The 22,078-nt window shown below is 37.1% G+C and overlaps 1 protein-coding gene across 2 annotated transcripts; it reads left to right on the top strand.

The window, feature by feature from the left end:
- The first annotated feature begins 6,784 nt into the window (after nucleotides 1-6,784).
- On the top strand, nucleotides 6,785-21,620 carry MRPL39 (mitochondrial ribosomal protein L39). 2 transcript variants are annotated; one of them, XM_081327930.1, is made up of 10 exons: nucleotides 6,785-6,884; nucleotides 8,512-8,718; nucleotides 9,634-9,773; nucleotides 10,803-10,902; nucleotides 12,045-12,112; nucleotides 13,351-13,463; nucleotides 14,125-14,187; nucleotides 15,183-15,336; nucleotides 19,539-19,586; nucleotides 21,494-21,620. In XM_081327930.1, the coding sequence occupies exons 1-10, from the start codon at nucleotides 6,836-6,838 to the stop codon at nucleotides 21,557-21,559; spliced, it is 1,008 nt and encodes a 335-aa protein (XP_081184056.1). In that variant the 5' UTR covers nucleotides 6,785-6,835; the 3' UTR covers nucleotides 21,560-21,620. The 2 variants fall into 2 exon arrangements, with proteins under 2 accessions (XP_081184056.1, XP_081184057.1); XM_081327931.1 differs by lacking the exons at nucleotides 19,539-19,586; nucleotides 21,494-21,620 and adding an exon at nucleotides 18,796-18,993.
- Nucleotides 21,621-22,078: the final 458 nt, after the last annotated feature.

The following is a 22,078-nucleotide window of genomic DNA, read 5'->3' as shown; positions in this document are numbered from 1 at the left end:
AAATCAGAGGTCACCAACCTTTCTTGGTTGGTGGTCCAGAGGGAAAGGGAGGGGGATGCATTTTACACATGCATGTGCGTGTGCGCACAGGGCCACAACCATGCGGGTGACAATAATAATAATAATAATAATAATAATAATAATAATAATAATAATAATAATAATAATAATAAAGTTGGAAAGGACCTTGGAGGTCATCTAGTCCAACCCCCTTGCTCAGGCAGGAAACCTTATACCATTTCAGACAAATGGCTGTCCAGTCTCTTCTTAAAAACCTCCAGTGTTGGAGCATTCACCACCTCTGGAGGCAGGTTGTTCCACTGGTTAATTGTTCTAACTGTCAGGAAGTTTCTCCTTAGTTCTAGGTTGCTTCTCTCCTTGACTAGTTTCCATCCGTTGCTTCTTGTCCTGCTTTCAGGTGCTTTGGAGAATAGCTTGACTCCCTCTTCTTTGTGGTAGCCCCTGGGGTGGGGCTAGTGCTTGTGTGATTCTCACTAGTCCTGTCCCATTCTTGTGCACAGCGCCGTTTCTGCGGCCCAAGGCATGGCGTCAGCCTGTTTTTGTGCACCGAGGCGCACCGAGGCGTGGCGGCATCCCATTTTCTCACCCTGAGGTACAGTGGTGGCCCATTTTTGCACCACGTGGTGCGGTGTCCTGTTTTTGCACCCTGGGATAAATGAACACTTTTGCTTAGAAGTGATTCTAGAAGACTCCAGAAGTGTTTTATGTATATACAGTATCAGTCACTATCTCTCAGCACAACCCATCTCACAGGATTCTTGTTATGGAGAAAATAGGGGGCTTTAGGTATGTTCACCCAGTTATTTATGCAATAATAAAGGTGGAATAATATAAATAAATACATTAAATAAATACACTTTTGTACCCAAGGTTTACCTAATGTGCTATATTAAGAGGTAAAATTAAACAACATCCTCAGTCTTGAGACTACAGAATAGTAATACATACGCTTGTAAGAAAGAGCAATGCAAACTCACTGAGTTTCACTACTGCTCTGGCTATGTAATGAGATATCCAACCATATAATCATGGTTCTTTCTGAGGTCATCACCATATCATCATTGGCTGCTTTTATTATTAGGTTAGTCAAATTGCTATCCACATGACTAGCTGATGTAGCCAAAGTTTGTAAGTGCTTACTGAAATGTGACGCTCAGTTTAGGGTATGTGCAAATAATTAAAAATCGTATCAATATTTGCTTGGGCTGTATCTGTATGAAAGAGAGAACATAAAATCTCAGACGCATGCAAAAATAACTAAAATTTCCAACTAAATTTAAATATAAATTATGGGTTTCTTAATGTATTAAAGTATATAAGAAAAGTCTCTCTTGGATAGAGCTGAACATTTACTTGCTGAATTTCTTTCTTTTTTTTAAATGGCCACAATATAGAAGTCTTTGCCCTTGCTGTTCTCCAGGGTGTTCTTTTGATCTCCTAGTCTACATCCTGAGATTACCTAGTCATCACGTACAGGTCTGACTTTTCTTAATTTTGTTTGACATCGGCCAAGATTTGCATTATCACCAACAAGAACTATAATAACAAGATGAAGAAGACTTAAATAAGGTCTCATTGTAGGTTCTGTTTTGTAAATAAAACAAATATTCTTAAATGAGTCTCGATATATGCCTAACTGCTACTTTGTAATTTAGTGTACAGTAGGAACAGACTTAAGACATAAACATACAGTACGTATGGGCTGTAGACTGTGTATTGGCTGCCAAGCAGGGGCTTTGAAACTTTTACTCACAATCTTACTACATCTTCCACAAGTACTATTTTGCAGTATTGCCACCAACCACTTTACTTTGGGGAAATGTTTCTCTGGACCGGTTCATTCAGCAGCAGATAAGTAACCATCTCCCTGCCTTTTCTCCAGTAGCTGATGGGGGTGAGGGTAATATCTTTTTCTTCTTCTTTCAAATTGAGTGTTGCTAGTTCATTTATAATTCAGATGTTTATTATTGTATGTATCAAAGTCAAAGAAGGAGCTGAAAAAAAAACAAGTAGCAAAAGATGATCGAACAAGTACTTCAAAACAGATTTAATTCAGCCAGTTTCAGGACACACAAAAGTGCACTTAGCGCATGTGCACACACACACATACCCACATACAGCAAAAATCCCAGCAGCTCATAGAAAACAAATATATACTGGATGTATGTCCAATAGTTGTTAGTTTTGCTGCATAATTTCCTAATCCCTAACTCAGATTTCATTGGGTTGAGGCTTTTCTTATCCAGTGTTCTGCCAGTCCTAGGGAAGAGCCACTTTCAACTCTAGATTGCGAGGTCAAAAAACATTTTACTGTAACCTGCAGTGGACCAGCATGGTGGATTAGAGTCCATGACCTTCAATAAGAGGGTGTCATCCTTCAAGGAATAATAATAATCTCTCCCACATTCCCCTTCTATCTAGGAACCTAAAGCACTGAACTACAGTGACCCCCCCATTTAATTTACTAAAAGGGCCTCTTAAGGACTTTGTGGGGCCCAGAGGTATTGCTCAATAACGCATTATGCTTCAGGATAAACACCGTTTTTGCAATCTGATAATTTAAAAATAATCAAAACAAAACACAACTAAGGAACAGGAAATCTGCTAAACGTCAAGGAAGTAGAAGTTGGCAGGCCCACCGTTGCCCTCAGGAGCCACAATGGTGATTCAAGATCTGCAGCGTCAGAGAAACAATCATGGAATCCAAAAATGGAAAATTGTTCTATCTCCAATAAGGAAATTCTGAAGATTACCACAAACAGGTTTCAAAGCAGAAATCCTGGCCCCTCGTGCTAAAAAGCCAAGTTTTTTTTTAAATCTACAGCATTCAGTTCTAAACTGCCACACTAAGCAGGGAAATTGGAAGAAAGTTGCATTCATAGTTGCTTGGACTTCAGTAGATATTTCAAGTGAAGTATTGGATTGTTCCATGTATTAGATTCTGTGACTTTATAGAACGTTATCTCCAATGTGATCTCTGCTTGAATAAATCCATATAAAGCAGGTAAACAGGTATGTCCAATCCACGGCCCATAGGATGCATGTGGCCCTGAGAGTAATGCAGCCCCACAAGATAAGATAGATATTTATACACATTAATTATATTATATATTTATAATTCCTCCACTCAGTGTGGGCCGGGCAAGCCAAAAGTTATGACAGCCATGATATAAAGCTTATTTTCACAGTGTGTGCAATATATTAAATATGTGGCATTCCAGTGCTCTTCCAATTTTGTTTTATTTACAGAAGAATGTGCAAAGCATCTAATGTTTGAACCATTTTTGAATTTAAAACACCATGTTGTGCATGTGAAAGAGTTGTCTTGAATGCAAAATGATCTGTTTTGGTAACCTGGAGAATGTATTAATAGCAGCACAATGCAGTTTGGGTATGAAATGGGACATTCCAGTTAGTAAAGTTTAAAAATGAAAGTGTTTCACATTCCTCTACCCAAGATTAAGCACACAATGGCATATACAGATTAGTCTGAGTGGACACATCCTCTGTCCACATATTTTTCATAAAATTCAAATGTTATGTCTTGCTGTATGTGTATACTTGGAATCTTCCTTGGATAATATACTTTTTTTTTAAAGAAAACTTGCACACACAAGAGGTTTTCTATGCATTCTATGAAAGAAGGTTGCAGGGTATGGGAAACAAAAATTAAACTTCAAAACAGCAGTAGTCACAATCTGTATGTGCTTCTATTTTAATATGGGAAGCTAAAGTTCACACTAACATTATTTTGGATGGCCAGGGCCAGGCAAGGTTTGTCGTGGATACAAATTCATCACAACCAAGTGATGGCCACCCTTCTATTTTGTATTCTATTAGACATGATAAGATAAAGCAGGTATCTATGGCAGCTATTATGATATCATCAAAAATATACATTAAACAGAACACAGACCAAAGCCAAATGAGCTTCATGTACCAAGTTCAACCAAAGGATGAAAACATCAGAAACCATAATCCACAAGGAGGCACCAATGCCAACCTGAGGACAAGATTTTAATGCACATGCTGTCACTTATTGTCTTCTTGTACGCCTGTGTCATTGAACTGAAGACCTGCCTGGCGACTGTCATTGGTTTTAATTTCTGAAAGTTGTAAAAGCTTGAGCCACAATGTCAGAAAAAATTCTTTTATTTGGACTATCAAATCTTCTGCTGAGGCCTTCCAAGCAGGGTCTTGCAAGTGGCTGACAAATGAGCTTTTTCAATTGTGGTATCCTAGTCTTTGAATACCATCCCCACTAAAGTGTAACTGAAAACTATAATAAGATAGGCGATCAGATGAAGACTGTTTATTTCATACCACTTTGTTTTAGAAAGTTGAAAACTATCCTGAAAATATCACTGCTGCTTACCACTGTCAATGCTGTAAAACACAATTATATGTAAAATAAAAATAAAAATTCCTTTTGTCTTTTATTTAGACATACTGTAGTAGGTTAGGGCTGTCATGTCTTAATTACAAATCTCTAGATACAAGAGACCAAAGAAGAGATACAGGAAACACATCGCTGCCATCTGGTGGTCATTTTTGAGTTTGCAGCCCTAAAAAGGGTAGAATTAATTTCTGTTTAGGACGTTGTTGTTAGCTGCGAAGTCGTGTCCGACCCATTGCGACCCTATGGACAATGTTCCTCCAGGCCTTCCTGTCCTCTACCATCTTCTGGAGTCCATTTAAGCTCACGCCTACTGCTTCAGTGACTCCATCCAGCCACCTCATTCTCTGTCGTCCCCTTCTTCTTTTGCCCTCAATCTTTCCCAGCATTAGGCTCTTCTCCAGTGAGTCCTTCCTTCTCATTAGGTGGCCAAAGTTTTTGAGTTTCAACTTCAGGATCTGGCCTTCTAAAGAGCAGTCGGGGTTGATCTCTAGGACTGACTGGTTTGATCGCCTTGCAGTCCAAGGGACTCGCAGGAGTCTTCTCCAGCACCATAGCTCAAAGGCCTCAATTCTTTGGCGCTCGGCCTTTCTTATGGTCCAACTTTCACTGCCATACATTGCAACTGGGAAGACCATAGCCTTGACTATACACACTTTTGTTGACAGGGTGATGTCTCTGCTTTTTAGTGTGCTGTCTAGATTTGTCATGGCTTTCCTCCTGAGGAGCAAGCGTCTTTTAATTTCTTGGCTACAGTCTCCATCTGCAGTGATCTTGGAGCCCAGGAAAATAAAATCTGTCACTACCTCCATTTCTTCCCCATCTATTTGCCAGAAATTGAGAGGGCCGGATGCCATGATCTTGATTTTCTTATTAAGTTTCAGCTCAACTTTTGCACTCTCCTTCTTCACCCGCAACAAGAGGCTCTTTAGTTCTTCTTCACTTTCTGCCATTAGAGTGGTATCATCTGCATATCTTAGGTTGTTGATATTTCTTCCAGCAATCTTAATTCCAACTTTTGATTCATCTAGCCCTGCCTTTCTCATGATGTGCTCTGCATATAAGTTAAATAGACAGGGCGACAGTATACAGCCTTGCCGGACTCCTTTCCCAATTTTGAACCAATCGGTGGTTCTGTGTCCAGTTCTCACTGTTGCTTCTTGGCCCACATATAGGTTTCTCAAGAGACAAATAAGATGGTCTGGTATGCCCATCTCTTTAAGAACTTGCCACAGTTTGTTATGATCCACACAAAGGCTTTAGCATAGTCAATGAAGCAGAAGTAGATGTTTTTTCTGGAACTCTCTAGGTTTCTCCATGATCCAGCGTATGTTGGAAATTTGATCTCTAGTTCCTCTGCCTCTTCGAAATCCTGCCTGTACTTCTGGTAGTTCTCGTGATCCACTGGAGAAGGAAATGGCAACCCACTCCAGTATCTTTGCCATGAAAACCCTATGTTTAGGATGACAAATCCGTAAAGTATAAGGCACGCATCTATCTTTGAAGACAACCTCCCTCCTTTGGGACCCTTCCTGTTCATTTATATTTATCGAGAAGAAATAAATTGCGTTTATTTTAATTGGAGTTACTTCGCAGTAAAGGGTTTTACGATTGCAGTTTCAGAATGAACACGAATATGAATCATCACCATCATAATTTAATTGGAGCCAGTTTTACGCACACTCCACAGTTTTCCATCTCACCCTTAGTTCCGTATAGGAAACAAGCAGAATTTGGTGCAAGGTAGCCTATTTGCGTCTCCAAGTAACGAGAAACTACCCAGGATTTCAAAGCAAACTATACAGGCTCCAGACGGTGCAGTGCTGCATATCCATGTCATAAATAAAAGAACGTTTGTCTATGGTTCAAGATCACACAGTTCAAACAGATAGGAAAGTGGCTGCTTTCCACCGGCCTCCTGACAAATCTCCTTCTAGCTGTGCCTCCAAGCAAAAATTCCACTAGTGCAACTTTATTCCTCGGTGTCAATGCCTCGTTTCCACCGGTCGCCTTAGCTTCTCTCTCGCACGTCTCTTCTGATTGAGCGGAGTCTATCTCACCAAGAGGTCCCTCTCTTTCTTTCCGCAACAAAATCATCGCTACTCCTTGGCTCTTATTGAGTGGCTATTCGGGTCTTCGTAGCATCGATAAGGTAGCCTTAGAAAAGAAGGCTTTACAGCTAGGAGATAAGTCTCCCCTCCCCCCCTCCTCAAAATAAGTTCTTTTCTCGTAGCTATGCCAAAAAAATAAATAAAAAGCATCAGGATCCAGACAGCGTCGATTATCGCTGAAGCGAAGGCGCGAGACAGGAACCGCGAGAGACGGAACGCTTTTGTCGCGATCGGTGTTTCCGGAGGACGCGAAGTGCGTCGGACCGCTCAGAGAAGGTAGAGGAGGACGAGGGAAGGCGAACCCGCGATGGCTTCAGTTTGGTTGGCTGGCGGACTGTGGCGGGGTTGCAGCAAAAGTAAGCCTACAGAGGAACCCGGGGGGTGGCTGGTTTAAGCTCTGGGTTCAAGGGATACAACTAAGGAAGGGTTACATTGCCGTTGACTTCGATGGGTCTTAGCTGCGGTATTGCTTAGATTAAAATACTGCAGTGCCTGCCTGCCTGCCTGCCTGCCTGCCCTGCTTAACGATAAGAGCAGAATATCTGCTCAGAATTGAAATGTGGCGCCCTTTGTGCTCTTTTGAGTTGGATTGTTTTCTTGCAGACGTTTCATTACCCAAACCAGGCAGCAGCATCATCATTGCTGGTTATGGTGTAGAATACAAATTGGCTCTCAGTTTGTATTCTAGTGACTAGCCCTGTCAATGTTAGTGGGGATGGTCTTTGTGGTTCTTTGGTTGGCCTGTTTGCTGTTAGCTTGTTTGGCAATTCCTTGATTGGGGTATTGTTTGCGTCTGGATTATTGGTCTAATATTAATCTGAATGTTAATGTTCCCCTTTTGGCTCATTGATTGTCTCTTTTGACTGGTATGTAGATGTTGTTTATATCTGTGTGCCTTTTGATGGCCCTAAATCTGACAAATTGGCCATCGGCAGGCACAGAGAACATTGATATACCATTCAAAATAGACAATCAACCAGCCCAAAAGGGAACAAAAAGACTAGAGCACCTCCTCACCAGCAATCAACACCCAGCTGAGTAGAGATTAACACCAAGATTAACATTAGATTAACAAGATTAACATTTGGTTGGGACCAAAAAACAATCAAGATCACTCCCACCAACACTGACAGGTCAAGCCACTGGAATATAAAATGAGAGCAAACCCCACTCCCTACTAGGACTGATGATGTTGCCTAGTTTGGTAACAAAATGTGTGCAAGAAAACAATCTCAGAGAGCATCAAGGACTCCTCATGTCCTTCTTAAATTTTGCAAGAACAGCTTTCTGAGCATGGAGATGACTGTTTGCTTTAAATAATTAGTGAAAGTCAGATAACCACTTGCATAGTATCGAGAAAAAGACTTGCATTTCCAAGTTTAACCTGGAATTTAATAATGGATTCCAGGACTGTGAAGATTGACTTCAGTTTGTTTTATGTGATTCTGGTGCCTTTCTTTTCGACCTTGGAGATTTTGTACCCTGACATTTCAAATTCAATGCTCCTTAAGTTGAAGAATATTTTCTTGATAATTGTTGGTGGTAAGAAAAGCAGGGTTGACAGGTCTGATATATTGGAGGAGCAGTGTGCATTGTGTATGGTAAGGTGTTTGCACAGTGAAGTTCATAGCATCATTGTGCATATTTTATTAAGACTCAAATAATTATTTTATTATGTAATATGATAGATATTAATGGCATGTGATATTATCATTACCCCATATACATACCTACCTCAAATTCACAGGAACTTACTTCTCTTAAAAGATTATTTTGGTTAGGTTTTGAGTAAAGGAAATGCACTTTCACAGATTCCAGAGATGTTCCTCAGATATTATTTATAGGTCCTGCAGTAAGGAATATTTTCCTTCATTAATTTTAATCACAATTCATAGAACTTACTTTCATATAAATGTATTAGCAAAGAAGATACTGGACAATTAAAACAATGTATTTTAACAAAAAAAAATTCTTTTTTCTCAGGGTTTATTTCCATTGCATCTACTCCTCAACTTTCAACAGCAGAAATTGCTCAAAGGCGCAATGATCTGTTCACAAAAGAGAAAGAAAGACAACTGTCTCTTAATCCACGGATTGAGAAAATTGAAGTAAAACATGTGGGTAAATCACATCCTGGCACCTTATTTGTAATGAACAAAGGACTTTCCACTCCATACAGTTGTGCTATGCGTAAGTAATTGAAATGGTGTTGTTAGGTTGAGTAACAAATTGAAATATTTTTTATTTATTATTTTTTTTTATTCCATTTACCGTATATCCCGCCCTTCTCCGAAGACTCAGGGCGGCTTACAAGCTTAGCAGTAGCCTTCATTCTATGTATATGCCTGCTTATTAGGGCTTTCATACACCCCCCAAGCGGCATTATTACAAAGTCAGCTTAATTGCCCCCAACAATCTGGGTCCTCATTTTACCTACCTTGGAAGGATGGAAGGCTGAGTCAACCTTGAGCCTGGTGGGATGCGAACCTGCACTGATTGCAGGCAGCTGGTGTTACTTAAGGAGGCATTAGCCCACTGCTCCACCAAGGCAAATATGCTTCATGTAAGAAGAACTTTGGTTTAGTTAGTTGTGCTTCTACAAATACATAATGTTAAATTTCCTCACTCTAGTAAGTGTTCACTTGGGATCACCAGTCATTTTGCTTCCCTAATGTATTTCTTGGTTTCTACCTAATCTCTAGCAATATGGAACTTTCAGTTTTGTTAAATCAGTTTCACTTGTCCTTATTAACTCCCCATGAAGCTTTATTAAAGGAGAAAAATATTCCAAGTCATCATGCTCTTTAGCAATAATTTATAACTTGATCAAAAACAGGGGTTAAAAATCCTGGCTTCTTCTTGTTAACCAAAAAAGATTCTGATAGTGTCTCATAGTAGGATTAAAACAGGAAAATAAGTAAAAATAGCAGATCGTTCAAGAAAACCATGGGTGAAACCTTGCTGCCTCTCTTAAAAACAATTTTTACCTTAGGTAATATATAGGTGGTTGTTTTAGACTGTTATTTCACTAATAAAATCTGATTTTAGCACGGTGTAATAATTTTTGAAGTTTAATTTTTATTTTATTTTGTTTATCTTTTCCAGATTTAAGTGAATGGTATACTAAGAGATCTGTGCTTGCCCTTGTAGATGGGCAGTACTGGGATATGTACAGACCATTGACTCATTCTTGTGAAATTCAGTTTCTTACTTTCAAAGATGAAGACGCAGAAGAAGTGAACAAAGTATAACAATTCTGGGTTTCTTGCTTTATGTTGTTTGTATTAAACCTGAGAGATAAAAGGATGCGTGGTTTAAATTTGTTTGAATGTAAATACAGGTAGCTCTTGCTTAACTTTGATAATTGGGACTGGAATGTCTGTCACTGAGCAATGCGGTTGTAAAGCGCAACATCATGTGACCACATCATTTAGTGATGGCAATTGTGGTTGTAGTCGTTAGGTGAGGATCGTGGGTTATTACGCAAGGACATCCCGTGACTGTAACTTGTGACTTCCTGCAAGCAAAGCCAAAGGGGAAGCAGGCAGGAAGTTGCAAGTCCTAGTTGTTACTAACTTTTCTTTTGGTAGCTTGCAGGCAGGCCAGTGGGCAGGTGGGAAAGGGTTTAGGGTGCTGTGGTGGGAGTGCAGCCAGGCAGAAGTCTTGCATTCCTGGCACAGTTGCAGGGGGCCTATGGCCCAGTCAGGTATGCATATACTGTGGAGTAAAGATACAGTGATCGCTGCAAGTGGGCATGTGCTACAGAACGTGAGATTTTCCAGATCTTTTAACTCTGTAGCAGGGCTCCTCAGGAGAAAAACTAGAATATTGTAACTGTCATAAGAATGAGGCAATTGCCAATGCTTGAATCACAATTGTGATTCTTGTGGCAGCTGGAAATTCAGTAACCGAGTACGTATACCATTCATTCAGGACCATCATGGTCATAACCCAAGAACAACTTGTAGAGAAGTTAATTCAAAAATGATTTGAATATAATGATGTTCTGTTTCTCTTAGTACAGAATTTCATCTTTCTGGCTTTCTATTAATTACAGATTTAAATACAAGTGGAGTATTTTTGACTCATCAAATAAGTGACATTCCTCAGAAACAGAATACAAGGCAAATATCTTTTATGTCTGGCTGCATTTTTAAATACCATTTGCTATCAAACATGAAACTTCATAAATTATGCCTTGAGTCATTTAAAATTTGCTTTTGAAGCTTACATTGAACTATCTTGAGATAATTTGAATTAATAATCTATTGCAGGCTTATTGGCGTTCTTGTGCCATGATTCTGGGCTGTATTTTAGAACAAGCATTTAAAGATGAATATTCAGTTACTCTTGTTAAAGCTCCAGAAGTACCAGGTAATATAACTCTCTGGAAGAATACTAGGATAAACATAGGAAAAATCTCTGTAATTTACTCTTTTAAAAAATGTAGGTATTGTAGCATTTGGAGACAAAGTGCATGCGAAATACTTTGAATTATAGTCTGAACCCACTGGAAGGTTACAAAGCTGAAGAAAATTATAATAGACAATTTACTAAACTACCAGTTTCATTACATCACTGTCAACTATCTTTTGTTCATCTAATATTAAAGTTCTTATGATGGTAAATACTTACTCTATTTACTTTTTTCTCTGAAGATAGTATACATGTTATTTTCAGTTGGTCCTTATTTAGAATTGGCCATATTCAAAACTGCCATGCTAACAACCAAATGCTGGAGAAAGCATACTTCTTAAAATGATTTATTAACCAGTGTTCAATTCTCAGTTGCATACTATAGCAGAACAGGTAAAATTCTTGTTTAAATAGAACAGAATTGGAGATATAATTTGAATATTACTTTTAATATTCAAATTAAGTCTGCAGTTCTGGTCAAATTTATCTGAAAGATTTTACCCCATTGAACTAGAAGAAATTTACTTATGTATGTGTATATAAAGAGTTGCATTATAACACCCCCACCCCACCCCACCCCACCCCTCAAAAAGGGTTTGCAACTTGACTAAAAAGAGAAGTTAAAACAGTGTTAGGTGAACTTTTTTGTGAAAAAGTTCCAAAGACATTCAGTCATTCACAAAGACCTTTCTTCAGTTTTCTGTCAGGGCAAGTGTCAATGGTGGAGGAAGACCTAAAAGCCTATATTGATATTTGCACACAATTCATTATTTTCATCAGGCAGGTTGTTTAAAAGTGGGATGTCTAGAACCCAATAATTAACTATCTAGACTAATATTTAGATTTCTTCATCCTGGGTTTATTTGTTTTGATAATATCTTGTCTAATGAAGAATTCCGGATAACCCAAAAACTTGTATCCTGTGTTTGACATTTTGCTTGGTCTTAATTAAAAAAATGCCTAATTATGAATTTAGAATTAATTGTACAGCCAAATTTCTGATGCCGTAACTATATGCTGGTTCTCATTGGATTTCTTAAATATCTTACTTTGAAAAATCTATTCATAGCAATATTTCAAAATGTTGTCTTGCTATATAGTGACATCTGGAGCATTTTGCTATGATGTAATCTTGGATAGCAAACTTGATGCATGGACACCAACCGAGGTAAGATCAAGCTGGTTTAATGGACAACTCAATACATCCAATATATGAAAAGAATAATGGCTAAATGTAAAAATTGCAATGGGCATTCGTATTCACACAAAACTTTATGTGTTTCTGCCCTATGTTTCCTTTGCTCTTATGTAATAAAACTTGTTTTGAACTACTTGAGAACCTCAGTTTTTTTTTTTATAAATGTAGATGTTAAACTGCACTTCCTAGACGCTGGATCAAGCCTAATACTTATTTGGGTTTCAAATGTTTAATTTTTGGATAAAATATGTTTAAAATGTGTATATTGTGAGAAAATATTTAAATATTTTGTACAAATTGATCTGAAAACAACAAACCTGTGAACGAATGTATGCAGAATTAGCAGACCAGAAATTGATTGATCAATCCTCCTATAATGATAGAGCCAATATTAGATTCTGTTCTGGATTCAGACCTTAATTCATATAATGTTAAAGGTATAAAACCAAATCTGGAACTTCTTCAGCTCTGGATTTAGTCTGGTCATATTTTTATTATAAAACATTTTTTTCTGCTGTTGCTCCACCCTCTGGAACAGGCAAGATGGGAGCATATAAATTTAATAAACAACAACAATAATAATACCATTAAACATCCACATCTGCCTATCCCAGGACTAAATAGGCGGATAAAATACCTAATCCAGTTGGCTGACTGTGCAACAAATCAGTAACATGTAGAAAAATGCAAGGAGACAGGTTAGTTTTAAGCTCACTCTTGCCTTAATATAATAGCCTTTTGAAAAGTATGGTGTTTCAACCTGTAGCAATTGGATTTGGATGGCCTTACAAGCTTGCCCTTTTATTCCTCAAATATTTGTTATAATATTTGCTGTAAATGCTAAAATGGTTAATTCATAAACTTCCTTCTGTATTGTGGATGAAATAAAGGGATATCCCTATATGGATATATTTAATTCGATTAAGCCAAATAATTTTCCAGACTGCTGGGCAGATGGAGGATATTGAGTTTTTTTTTAAGCTTAGACGAAAGGAGGAATAGTAAATATGAAACAAGTTCCAGTTTTTTATGCTTAACTATATTCCTGCAGAGACAGAGCTACCTTAAATAGCTACAGCTTGAAAAGTCTCCAAAATAACGATTAAATATTGCACACCAAGAATTTAAGGTACTTAAATTATTTGAACCTTCTTGTTTATCATGTCAGTCTGTATAAGCTCAGTATTTCTTTTTTCTCATTTTTGAAGGAAAATCTCCATTCTCTTTCAAAAGATGCTTTCAGATTAATTCAGAAAGATTTGCCGTTTGAAGTGCTGGATGTCGATGCAAAAGTGGCACTTGAAATATTTGAGTATAACAAGTTAGTATTAGCAATCTATATGCCAGAGTTAAAATGTCATTCAGAAAAGATGTGTATCTATCTGTGCTCACATGTATACAATCTGAAATCAGTGTTTCATTAAGAAGATCTATAATTTGAGATTAAAAAAATAAAGAGCTCCTTATTCATTTACTTTTGGTTTTCCTGTCTATTAGTATGCCACTGATAATGAAAGGGAATATGGCTGAACAATGTATAACTCCTGTTAAAATAAATAGCCATATGTTGCAGCTATACTTAACATAGGTTGTATATTCTTTATTGTATGATAGTTAATGCACATCATTCTACTTTGAAGAGTAAAGTATGAATAAAATGGAATATGTTTAAATTCATCAACGTGTATCCTATGAGAATAGGGTTTTGAAGTTTTAGGAACAACTCCACTAGAAGCAATACTAGCAGCCGTAGTAAAGGCTTTAATGGTGAGAATAAAGGGAAGAGGTTTTCTCAGTTTTTTAAAAGAAAGAAAAATATTCCTTAGCCCATTGTTACTAGAATTGGCATGTAGGAAGGAAAATTGACATGTGATTTAAAAAAAACGAAATAGCGTGTATATACTTTTCTAGATGAATTTACCATTGTTTTACATTACATACTATAGGAAATTTAGGTATAGATGTATTTCTTTGTGTTTTAGGTACAAACAGGATATGGTTGAAGAAAGAGCTCAAAATTCCAAAGGAGTGGTAACACTGCATAGGTGAGCAAAACATAAACCAGCCTTATTTTTATAGCTAGAATTCTTTCCCTTTATGGTCTTCTTATTGAACCAGAAGTGAAATATTCTTCATAGCCACAGGGAGAATAAATGAAGAGGTAAGGAAATGAGCAATGTTTTAAGGCTTCAGTGAGAAGAAAGTCATGTTTTTGCACTCTCTCTCTCTCTCCCTCTTTCTTTAAAGTTATGTCAAAGAAGAGACTGGTTATTCCTGACTCATTGGGGTTCGTGGTTTGTCATCAAAATTATAATGAAAATATACTAAAAATGCATTATGTTCAGTGACCCAATCCACTTTCAGAACTCGTGGAATTATCTTTTGTGACCAGGGCAAATATTTTACAAGTTCCAAAGGATAGATAAGGCCTCAATCCTTTGTACTGGAAGCCTCTAGTTGAAAATTACATGGTGTGAAGGAAATCTTAATTCACATATGCATCTAAATGTTGATGTTACATTTAATATATTTTTATTCTGTTTATATTTTACTATATTGGCATGTGCAATTCAATGCAGTGTTTGGCCTGTTATCTCAGTAGAGAAGTCTATCACCACTCATAAGCTATAATATATTTTAGAAATGTTGATTAACTGGCATTAAAAGATTTTATTTTAGCACGTCTAAAAGGCAAAATATGTAGAAAAATAAAAAAAATACAGGTTTAATGTTGCATTATATTTTCAGCCGGAGAGAACTTCATTTACATCCTTAAAGACAGTCACTCAAGAAGCTTTGAGTTTTGTCAGAAGAGCAGTAATTTAGGCCATGATTCCAAGCCATGCTTATGCAAAAATCCAAATAAAGGAACACTTAAGAAATTTAGTCTGTCTTCCAGTTATCTATCCAGTTTCACATCAACACATGCAGTAAATGGAAGCTTATCACCCCACCCGATAGTTAACAGATGCATTTTTTTCAAGCTATTATTAACACATTTTGGGGTTGCTTAAGCTTTCTGTGTTTTGTTTTCAACCAGATTTGGTGATTTTGTAGACATTAGCGAAGGACCTCATATTTCAAGAACTAGCTTGTGTGATCAGTACGAAGTAACAGCAGCTCATAATCTTCAAAGCAGCCAGTCTGAATTAAGAAGAAGATTCCAAGGTATCTCTATACCATATCATTTAAAGGTTAGTAATCTATTTATTTACCAGTATTTTTGTTTAGGATAAGAAAGAGAATATAGACTTAGGGTGGTGAGCAGTAAATATCTTTCAAATTCCTCATCCTAAATTCACTAACATCTCTCATGAGGCAGGAGAAAATCTTTTGCCCTTTTTAAAACTGGGGAATTTTTGAGGTCTTTTTAAAATATAAAATAAGTACATTAAATGTTTTGAAAAATTAACCATGTTTTTGGCAGTTTTTTTTAAAGAATGAAAAACAGCATGCTTTCAATTTTGTAGTGCAATACTGAAGAGTTTCAGGGCCAGTAAAAAAAAAAAAAGCAAGGGCTACATATGGGTTTATGCCGCACAACCACCAGCAACAATTAATGTAAGAATTATAAGGAAAGGTAATTATTAACTAGTCCGTACTCCATAGCTTAGAATCTATAAGGAGAATTAAAGAAAAAATGATGGGGAATTGGAAACCATCTCTTGTTCCTCCTTTTACTAGAAATAAATAGTACAAAGCCAGCATCTTAGAGTTTTCAACTTTAGTGGAAGTGATTCCGCCAAACTTTTCAAATTTGTTTACAAAATGTGACATCACTTTCACCCAAACAAAATATTATATATTGTATACAAATACAATATACAACAACAACTTTATTGATTAGCCCTTGGGCCATATCAAAGTACAAAGTTCCAGCAACAAACCGTCACCAAAACTAGATAAAAGCAATCCGAAATGGAATTTGATAAAATACAATTTAAAATGGAATTAAAATACAATTTAAGTTAAAATAGTAATAAAATACAAATTTAAGATATAGATAAAATATGGAAACATTATATTTCGGAGTCGCCCTTATAATCTACCCCAATCAGTCCCACATATGCAGATCTTAACTGGATCATTTTGTTCAAATACTGTGCTACGTTGGATGTTATTTTCAAGTTCTGGCCGGACATAAGGTAAGTTATTTTGATATGGGGATCCCAATGGGTCATTCGTTTGGTATATAGACCAAGATACCTGTCTCTCACCCTCTTATACAAACAACAGTCAAATAGGATGTGAGCCAGGTCCTCTACCTCTGCCGCTCCGCAAATGCAGAGACGCTCATTGTACGGTATAGCATGAAATCTCCCATATCTGACCATTGTGTCCAGCTGTTCAAATCTCGCTCTCGTAAATATCTCCCTAAGATGTTTTGGGAGTTGTGACTTCAAATAACTGTCCACTTGAAAAGTACATTTGTATTTACTCAGCCATTTCAAGTTACCCACCTTACTAAGGATAGCTATATCAGTTTGTGCTTCTATATCCTTAATTCTTTGGGCAACTCTTTTTTTAGATTGTTCTCCTGTTACGCAAGAAACAGGAAGGCCACAGCTTATTACAAAATTTGTTAGTTTGGTGATCCAGGAGATTTGTGATTGCAGTTTTATTTGCTCTAGTAGGCATAATTTGGGGACTCTATCAGTCTCCATTTCATTAACTTTGCACCAGTAGTTATAAGCTCTAATTTTAGATAATGCCTGAATTGTATGAATTCCCAATTCAGCTCTAACTGCTGCAGCAGATGTTCTTGGATCTACACCCAAAATACATCTCAGATGCTGGGACTGTGTTCGTTCTAAAGCTGTGGTTGAATAAAGACCCCAAATTTCTGCTCCATACAAGAGCATTGTCGTAACCTTAGCCTTATAAATTTTGAGTAGTGGAGCTAGGGACCCTGGGTAACTATGGTTCTTTAGTTTGAGCAATAAATTCAAACGGGCTTTTGCTCTAAATGTACTTTGTTGATGATGGCAGGCCCAAGATCCAGTCTTGGAAAAAGTTACTCCCAAATATACAAAGGTATTAACCTGCTCAATTGGTTCACCGTCTAATTGCCACTTATGTCTCTGATGGTTTCTTCCAAACACCATTATTTTTGATTTGGATTTGCTAATAATTAGGGAGTTATCCTGGCAATAAGAGCTGAATCTTCTTAATAGCCTACGTAATCCTACTTGTGAGTATGATAATAAAATCATATCATCAGCATAAAGCAAGCTGTTACAGTAAGTATTTAGGATCATCGGCATGTGTACCATGGTATCCTTCATTAACCCTGGCAAGTCATTGATGTATAAATTAAATAATAATGGGGCCAGGATACACCCTTGCCTTATCCCTTTATTTGTGTGAATCCTGTTAGTCAGGGCCCCATTAACCCCATACCGCACCCTCAAACAGGTACTTGTGTAAAGGGCTTTAATCAAAGCCAGAAGTCTGGGTTCTATTTTAAGAGATGTCAATTTACTCCATAGTACGTCTCTATTTACCATATCAAATGCTGCTGTAAGGTCTATAAAAGCAGCAAACAGGGGTCTCCTCTTATAGGCATATTTGGCAATTAGATGGTTCAAAACAAAGCAGTTATCAATAGTAGATCTGTTCTGTCTAAAACCTGCTTGTTCTTCTGTGAGGATGTTGTTTTCCTCTACCCAGATTTCAATTCTGTTCAAAAGGTACCTAGCATATATTTTTGCTACAATGTCAATCAGGCTGATGGGCCTATAATTACTAGGATCCTTTTTATTCCCTTTTTTATATATGGGGACAACTATTGCCATCTTCCACCCGTCTGGTATATGGCAGGTGTTATTTATGTGTGTAAAAAGACCTGCTAATACAGGGCCCCACCAGTTGGGAAATTTCTTAAATAATTCTGCTGGTAAAAAATCCTCGCCTGGGGCTTTATTGCTCTTTAAGCTTTTAATGATGGACTGTATCTCCTTTTCTGAGACTGGTGGCCAAGGGGGGAGAGTTCTAGGATTTACCAAATCACTGTTTAAAAATAATTTCTTTACCGGTTCGGTGGGGGCAAACAAGCACTGATAATAATTCTCCCAGTCCGCAGCAGAGATTGGTATGTCAAATGCAAATCTCCGTTCCTTCAGAATACCTGCTACTGAGTGCCAAAATAATACTGAATTATGACTTCTGGCAGCCAACTCAAGTTCTGACCAGATTGAAATGGCAAAACATTTTTTCTTTAATGTTATAGTTTTTTTTATATTCCCTTCTTGTGTGCAGCATCTTAGCTTGTATATGGGCAGTAGGATTCCTCTGGGCAAGCCTCATGGCTGCCTTCAATTTCTTTTTCTGTCGCTGGCAATCAGGATCAAACCAGCGAGGTCTACCCACTTGGGCTCTTTTTGTAGTAGGTTTAGCTGTTAGGTGTTTCTTCAGTATGTTACGCAGATTGGAGAATGCATTGAAGGCTGACATCCAGTCAGTAGTAGATGACTGTATTGTTCTAGCCCACTTAGTAGCATTCTCTGTTTTAAGGCATTCTAATATTGCCTTATTATCAACTTTGGCCCAAATTAACCTTTTATTTTGGGTCACCTCTACCTTTTTGGTGAGCCATCTGTCAGCCATGTTATATGGTCTTAAATCTGAGCGGCCTCGCAATGTCACACTTACAGGCTGATGGTCGCTATTGTCGCTAAGGTGTACTGTGACCTCTGAGAAGAGGTCAGCCTTATCTCTAGACACACAAAAGAGATCCAGTACACTACTTGAATTGGCTGAGTGGTATGTATAAGGGTATGTATAATTCTTGTCCTTACCTCCCAAAATTTGGAGATTACCCTTAAAAATTAAGAAGACTAGGAGCAGGCCAGCGGCATTACTTTTACAGTCTCTTGAGAGCCACTGAGGATGGTTATCAAAGAACTCCCCTGGGATTCCCTTCTTCTGGGCAAGCTCATACAGAGAGGGACCCAGTCTAGCGTTCAGATCTCCTAATAATACCATTATGGACTGAGGGTACAATATAGATATATCTTCTAAGATAACTTCCAAGCCCATCCAATATTCAAAATTATAGTGCTGGGATGTGCTTGGAGGAGACTTTCACCCAAACGGTTTCATCTGCTTGATATATTTGAGAAAAGAAATGTCTTCCAGAGAAACATTAAATTTTAATGACACACACATCCTACTAGTGCCCAAAATAATGGAATATAATGTTTATTCTTAAGAAATACAACTTGACTTTTCCTCTTTAACTTTTGAGAGGTTTTATATAGAAAAGCTAAAAGATTATGAAATGTGGTTATTTGATCCTCTCATGACATTTTGTCCATAAATACACAACACACAAGCACATTTTCATTGCAAAATAGTAATAATGATTTATAGGTTGACTGATTCTGTTTCATTACAGCTTTATCATACTATATGGCACAGATTGCGGAAAAGATCGCAGAAACTAGTAAGTTTAAACCTCAAAGAATAATCACTATATTTGCATGACTTATTTTTCCTAAAGCTATGAAGAAGCACAATCCTGTAATAGAAATGTAATGTAAAATGTCAATATTTCAGATAAAAATGCACCAGAAATTATAATCATTGTTTTGCTCTGCTACTCTAGATTTTTTCCTAGCATAATTGTGATCATAATTGTGACTGGAACGTCCATTGCTAAATAATGTAGTCATTAAGTGGCATCCAATTTTATGACATTTTTTGCCACAGTCATTAAGCGAATCTGGCTTCTCTCATTGATTATAGCCTGGGAAAGTTGCAAATGGTGATCACTTGACCATGGGGACGCTGATGTAAATGTGAGGGCCAGTTCTAAGGCACTTTTTTCAGTCCCATTGTAACTTCAAACAGTTGTTAAACTAATGGTCATAAATTGAGGACTACCTAGTATGTACCGATGTGTGAAGAAGAGCATTTCATAAGATGTTCATAATATGGAAGGGACAAAACTATTTTTTATGTTCCTGGGCCTGGAAGGAATGGCAATAGCATAGCACTATTTTGTTATTCTTTCTATGTTATATCGAACCACTTTTTATATTGTGTACACACTTCTTTTTTTGACATTGGAAATGAAAATTATTGTTGTCATTTTGCTGTTTATAAAAAGCAGAGACTTATTCTTACCCATCTGCCAGTGGGTTTGGGGCTGTGAGAGTGTCTATTTTTCTTGTATTTATAGTTTACATGGGATTTTCATCTTTGGATGGCAAATTTGACAATTGTGGCCAAAAGCAGCAGTGAGAGCTGCACATACAATATATGATTTGAAGAGTCTTGAAGCTTTAGTTTGCCCATGGATGGAATAGGGAGAGTACTGAATTGGAAAAATTAATTTTTGGTTTGATTGTATAAAAGTAGTAGTAGGAATTGGGTTTTAAGATTCATGGCATTGTCAGACAAATGTTATCAGCTAATTTAAACTATTGACAAAAAACTAAGATTTCAAAGTTTAGTACTGCTTTCATGTTTTTATGTATGTATACAAATGAAATGAAAATTATTGTTGTCATTTTGCTGTTTATAAAAAGCAGAGACTTATTCTTACCCATCTGCCAGTGGGTTTGGGGCTGTGAGAGTGTCTATTTTTCTTGTATTTATAGTTTACATGGGATTTTCATCTTTGGATGGCAAATTTGACAATTGTGACCAAAAGCAGCAGTGAGAGCTGCACATATATGATTTGAAGAGTCTTGAAGCTTTAGTTTGCCCATGGATGGAATAGGGAGAGTACTGAATTGGAAAACTAATTTTTGATTTGATTGTATAAAAGTAGTAGTAGGAATTGGGTTTAAGATTCATGGCATTGTCAGACAAATGTTATCAGATAATTTAAACTATTGCCAAAAAACTAAGATTTCAAATTTTAGTACTACTTTCATGTTTTTATGTATGTATACAATTTTTATGTATGTATAAAATTATATATGTATATGCATTTCCTAAATGCTCAGTAATATCCTGTATATTAATACATCTCTTAGAAGATCTACTAGTAAGCATAATTCTAAAGCATTTCTGGATCCTCTTTCTTTCCAGCTTGTCTGAATATTAAACCAAATCACATTCCATGTGTGTTTTTTTCAGTAGTATTCTGAAGCAAAAATTAATGAGAAATGAATTATATTTTTCCCACGAGGCTTAAACCACCACTTTAATGTGACCATGTCTGCCTAGATTTTGCAGTTTATCCGTGGAGTTCTCATTCAGAAAATCAGAGGGTGGCTGCCAACATGCAGGGTGATCAGTACGAACAGTGAATAAGGGGGACGAATTGGAATGGATTTGGGGATTGAGCAAAAGGTATATGAAAGTTCATATTTTACCTCAAGAATCTATTGTGTTTTACAGATCAGTGAAAGAAGACCAAAAGAAACAAATGATGGAAATGAAATTACAAACATTGAACCAGCCTGACCCTTTCTAATCTGTATGTGTGGAAATGCTAAGAATTAAATTGAGACTGTTTTAAAGTACCGATTCATTGTTCAGATCAATACCTTGAAAAATTCTTCGAGAGAAGGTTTCCAGAGACTCACAGAACATCACCCTTGCTCTGTCAGATTAGAACATAGATGTACATAGAAACAGAATGTAGACATAATAGAATAGATGTACATAGAAAAGGTTGCATATCTAGGGGTGTTTTACAGTATCTGCAGGCACTCAAAGCCTGTTGCAAAATGAGAGAGGAGTTCAGATACTAATCCTGGCAAATGAGGATTCTCCTCACAGCTTTAATACCTCTACAGTTCACAATTAATGAATATGAGCAACAAGCCCATACACATCACTCCAATTCAGTTTGAGTGGAAGATTCAAAGAGGGCGTGATTGAATTTGTCCTCACAATTTGGAGCCAAATTGATTTGAACTACTTAAATAATTGGGATAGAGATTAGGAAAAACAACAACACATTTATCCATGGGCTATAAG

The sequence above is a fragment of the Vipera berus genome (genome assembly GCF_964194415.1).
Source record: "Vipera berus genome assembly, chromosome: 4".
NCBI classification, from domain to species: Eukaryota; Metazoa; Chordata; class Lepidosauria; order Squamata; family Viperidae; genus Vipera; species Vipera berus.
The sequence above is the reverse complement of the archived record's forward strand: the minus strand, read 5'-3'. Positions and strand labels throughout refer to the sequence as shown.